General features: G+C 33.0%; 2 protein-coding genes across 2 annotated transcripts; both read left to right on the plus strand.

The window, feature by feature from the left end:
• Window positions 1–280: 280 nt before the first annotated feature.
• Window positions 281–982, plus strand: LOC9298720 (protein TIFY 5B). Its single transcript, XM_002862595.2, has 2 exons — window positions 281–424; window positions 534–982. The coding sequence occupies exons 1-2, from the start codon at window positions 348–350 to the stop codon at window positions 847–849; spliced, it is 393 nt and encodes a 130-aa protein (XP_002862641.1). The 5' UTR covers window positions 281–347; the 3' UTR covers window positions 850–982.
• A 1,908-nt stretch (window positions 983–2,890) lies between these two features.
• On the plus strand, window positions 2,891–3,878 carry LOC9298718. The gene has a single exon (XM_021016078.1). The coding sequence runs from the start codon at window positions 2,953–2,955 to the stop codon at window positions 3,820–3,822; it is 870 nt and encodes a 289-aa protein (XP_020871737.1). The 5' UTR covers window positions 2,891–2,952; the 3' UTR covers window positions 3,823–3,878.
• The last annotated feature ends 1,124 nt before the right edge of the window (window positions 3,879–5,002 follow it).

A 5,002-nucleotide genomic window follows, 5' to 3' on the forward strand; every position in this document is an offset into this window, starting at 1 on the left:
GGATGAACTCTTTAAAAAAAAATTCTTCTCTTTTGATATTAGTTTACAAAAAAAAAAAAGGAAACTTTTTTTCTTTATAAGAAATGAAAAACAAAAATAAAAATCACAAAAAGCATTTTACACATGCGTGAAGAGAGAAAGAGAAAGAAACAGAGATGTCAAGCTGTGTTCTGTCCAAACCAGCTTTTGTCTCGTCTTTTCTCTATCCTTATCTTTCCCTCTCTCTCTCTCTTCGATCCCAACACATACACAACACGCACACACACATATATAAATCAATAGACTGACACACAATCATCATCATCATCAAAAACTACACAAGCATATTTACTCACAACTAAGAGATCATGGAGATGCAAACAAAATGCGACTTGGAACTTCGCCTTCTTACTTCTTCATATGCTTCTTCTGATTTCCATAGCTCGTAAGACTTCTTTCTCTCAACGTTATTTGTATAACAAATTGTATCATATACATGTATGAATATGAATTAATAGAGTCAAACGATACTGATAATACTTTATATATATCAGGGTGGACAAATCAAGCAGCTCTGAAATTTCACAACCAAAGCATGAATCTCAGATATTAACCATCTTCTACAACGGGCACATGTGTGTTTCTTCAGATCTTACCCACCTTGAGGCTAAAGCTATACTATCGCTAGCGAGTAGAGATGTGGAAGAGAGATCGTTATCGTTGAAAAGCTCAGACGATTCGGAACCTCCAACACTCCCAAAATATTCGACCCGATTTCATAATCAAAAGGTCTCTATGAAGAGATCTCTTCGGAGTTTTCTTCAGAAACGAAATGTTCGGATTCAAGCAACTTCCCCTTATTCCCGATAACATTATTTGTTTGATTTCATTTTTTCTCTTTGCCTCCAATATAGTCCAATTGTGTTGATTATTTTTTCGTGTTTCGGATGGATTATAGACCTTTGGTTAGTTAAGAGTTTTAAGGTTTCAGATTTTCAAGCAACTTGTGTTTAGTGTTCAAGAAAAGGACTTTAAGGTTCTAGTCACCTTAACTGGGGCCTAGACGTTTTTAATGGTTTCAAGTTTGTTTGGATGATAAAAAAAAAAAAAAAAATCAGATTACATAATCTAGTAAAACATTATGAAATAACATATACATGAATTACACATTTTAAATTTTCAATTTTCAATGATAGATATGATACATGATTATAGCATATTAGTATAAATGTATATATTAAATCAAGTTCACCTCTAAATCAAATCAAGATTTGATCCTTTGGTAGCCATGTTCTTTTTTTTTTGTTGAATCAGCGGGAGTAAACTCCCAGCAATTATTATTAAAAAAGAAAAATTACAAACAAACTAAACGCAGATGCGAATATCCCAATGCATCATCTCGTAAAAACGAGTCAACAACTAACGGAATTGTGTTTAAAGCATGAAAACCTAACGGTTTGGTAGCCATGTACCTACTCAATTAAGACTTATAAAGTTATTGTTACATAAATAGGAAAAAAAATTTATATCTAAATGATTTGGCAAGGTAAATCGGTATGATTTTCACTATGAATCATCGTTCACAAGAAAATGGGCGGGCCGGCGGGGTATATGAATGAACTTCACACAAACATAGTTGTCCTTAAATTGTTGATATATATAACTCCTTCTCTATTAACGTGTTGTATGGCGCGACTGATGTGAGAAACATTCATATACAAAAGTGAAGTCTTCTTCAATTAGGTTGCATATAGAACTGTAGTTAGCGTAATAATTAGACCACTCTACACAATCTTTTTTCATGAAAGATATACTCTAGCTACTGAACACTAATCTTTAAATTTGAACAATTTTAATTTGCAAGAATAAGGTATGATGGTGCAAGAATAGTCGAGATCTTTTTTTTAGACAAGTTAAGGTAATTATAACACTTGTACGATGAAATCTAGACCAACCGCCAACGTGTGTGAGCAAACATGAACTTCCCTATTGCCACGCGTTACAGCTTAACCAACAAGCTGATATAGGCAATCTAAATTTTCAATTTCATTTATTCTTCAATGGTGATACAATATGACATATATTCATATTTTGGCTTCTTATGATACAAAACGTTTACATCTCTGACTTAGAGTAAAGAATTTATTTGCTGACAAACCAAAATATGACTGGTTTGTCGATAACCGCAATAATTCATGAAAAAATGACTGCCATAGAGGTTTGAAAGATTAAAATAAACTTATCTCATTGGAGTTTTCTTTCAATCCGGATAAAAGAAGCGGATAAACTCAGATCAATCGTTTTGATTGAATCTTCAAATTTTATTTTTATAGTAAGTAAATTTTGAATCATTAGGTGATGCAACCAAATAAAATTCACATTTTATAGATACGTGGAAGCAAAGCTATCATTTATATGTTGTTTTATTTTACTTTGTTGTGCTGTCAAAGTGTGTACATATTTTTCTCATATTGTACATCTCAAAGGTACCTAATGTAATGTATAAATATAAGAAAAATAAAAATTTACTGATTTCTGTTGTTGTCACGAGATGACGTGTTGACGTTTTGCGGTACCAAGCCTCTGTACCTTGACCTAAAATATTTTTCCGATTTGCTTATATCACCCAATAACGACAATAATTCAAATTTTGTACTAATCTTAATACACATATTAAATGTAATGTACATTTTCAGGTTAACAAAAAGTAAATCATTGAATAATACTTGCAGAAGACGATTGGAATTTCCACGTAACTCAACATGAAACGACAAATAGCGAATCGTGGCAGGATCTGCAAGTAAGATATAGTAGTTGACAAGGGCAAAATAGGAAATTCACAATCTCAATAATGCAGACTATGCTCGCAATATAAAGAGCTTTGATCATGACCAATTTAAAGATCAAACACACTAGACCTCAAGGCTCAATTCTCAAATCCAATGCCCAACTCATCACGAGCTATCCCTGAAAATGACAGAAATGCCCTCGTACGTTGTTGGAAACCCTATTTTCGAGCCTTACAAGCCCAAGAAACAACAATACAAATTGTACTCTTCGTTGCTCCCGATCATCTTATCTATCTTCACCTACATTTTGATCTTCCACGTTCTCGACGTCTCTCCTTGGTCGATCTTCAACGACACGAAGGTCTTGTTCGTCATCTCCAACGCACTTATCATCATCATAGCAGCCGATTACGGAGCATTCACTGATAAAGAGAACCACGATTTTTACGGAGAATACACAGCCTCGATGACAAGAGGTGCACGAGAAAACCCTAGACCGGAAAACTTGGGATATCGGGTGGATATGGCGGAAGAAATCAAGAACCGTGAGAAACAAGAAGAACTAACGGGAGAAAGAGACTTACAACTTCAGTATTTACCTAACAAGAAAGCGAAAGTTCCTGAGAGAATCATTCAAGCCGTGAGCAAGAACCAACCGAGAAACACAACTATCCAAAAGTTCGAGCCAATGACTGAGAAAAACATTCCTATAAAAGCTGCCAAAGAAGAAACTTGCACAGCAAGAAAGGTGAACTCTAAACCGTACGGGAGAAGCAAATCGGATAAGGCTCGTGGGTCAATGGTAACCAAGGAAAGCCGTCGTCAAGACATCAAACATAGACCTAAAAGTTACGATCGAAGCCAGTCGGATAGCTCGAAATGGATGGTTGTTCACAAGGTGACAAAGGCTGAGGAGATGGAGATGGCGACGAAGAAGTGGGAGAATGTAAGAGAAGAGTCGGAGGAGTTCTCGAAGATGTCAAACGAGGAGTTGAACAGACGAGTCGAAGATTTCATCCAACGGTTCAATCGAGATATCAAACGACAAATTTAGTTTAATGTAATTTGTTGTTGTACCGATACGGCAAATTTAGTCAACCTTTTTGTGTCATTTCCTTGTTCTTCTTTTTTGTCATTCTTGCATCTTGTTTATTATATCTATTTTGCATGTTTGTGCATTTGTCGTTAGAGTTGGTAATGAGATCATGGAGATAATTAATCGTTAGTTTAATTTCAATGGTTGAAATAAATGAAATTAGATTATTAGAGTGAAAAATTGTTGCGACTATTTTTAAAATAGATGGAAACTGAAATATGTTTAAACTCACTTTTTTGCACGTCAAAAATACATTAATTTACTTCTTAGAAAATTCTTGGTTCAGAGAGTCATACTAGTATGTTAGATTAATCGTGTATATATTGAACATATATGAGGACCTTATATAATGAGGTATGTACATGAGTTTTTTTTTTTTTTTTTTTTTTTTGAGATCATTTATTTGTTATTCTTATATTCTAAGGTATCTAAGTTGATGAATAAATTTGTTGATGATAAACAAAAGAAACTATGAGTTCAAGTATCATTATATTAATAAATCTTACAAATTCACATATTGATGTACAAATGGCTAAATAATTTATGACTTTAGTATGAAGTATGAACTATGACTCTTAAAATAAAATATCTTAATAAATTTAGTTCTAGTGAGCGAAATTCTAACTTTTTAACTAGGTCCTTTTTTTTCAATCCTCGTCCTTAACCTCCAGCGGTGGACTGTTGGTTGTATTTTGTTCATCTTTATTCCCCACAAAATCCGAATCCAAAAAGGATACAAAAACAAAAAGACTTTTTAGCAAAGTAGACACTTTTATAAAAGTAATTTGAAAAATAGATAGTTTTTTTAGAAATTTGTGAAATAAACACTTTTTATTTCTTTTGTGAGATAAAAGTGGTGTGTAATAGACTAAAAGATAATAAAGAAGTCAAATACCACTTTACCCCTTGTCTTTTGTGAGTTAGCTTTTTGTGTGAGTTCACATCTTTTATATTATTGGATCAAATTATATTATATCATTACTTTTTTTTTTCTTAATCTTTTTGGTTTTCTTTTTTTTTTAAAAGATGACTTGTATATATTCTGCTATCAATCTCGTACACCAGCATTTTAAACATAGTTTTGTACACCAAGTCATTAAGTACATCGATTTGTCTTATATTTGTAAATTGAAGTAAT

The sequence above is a fragment of the Arabidopsis lyrata genome (assembly GCF_000004255.2).
Source record: "Arabidopsis lyrata subsp. lyrata unplaced genomic scaffold ARALYscaffold_270, whole genome shotgun sequence".
Classification (NCBI taxonomy): domain Eukaryota; kingdom Viridiplantae; phylum Streptophyta; class Magnoliopsida; order Brassicales; family Brassicaceae; genus Arabidopsis; species Arabidopsis lyrata.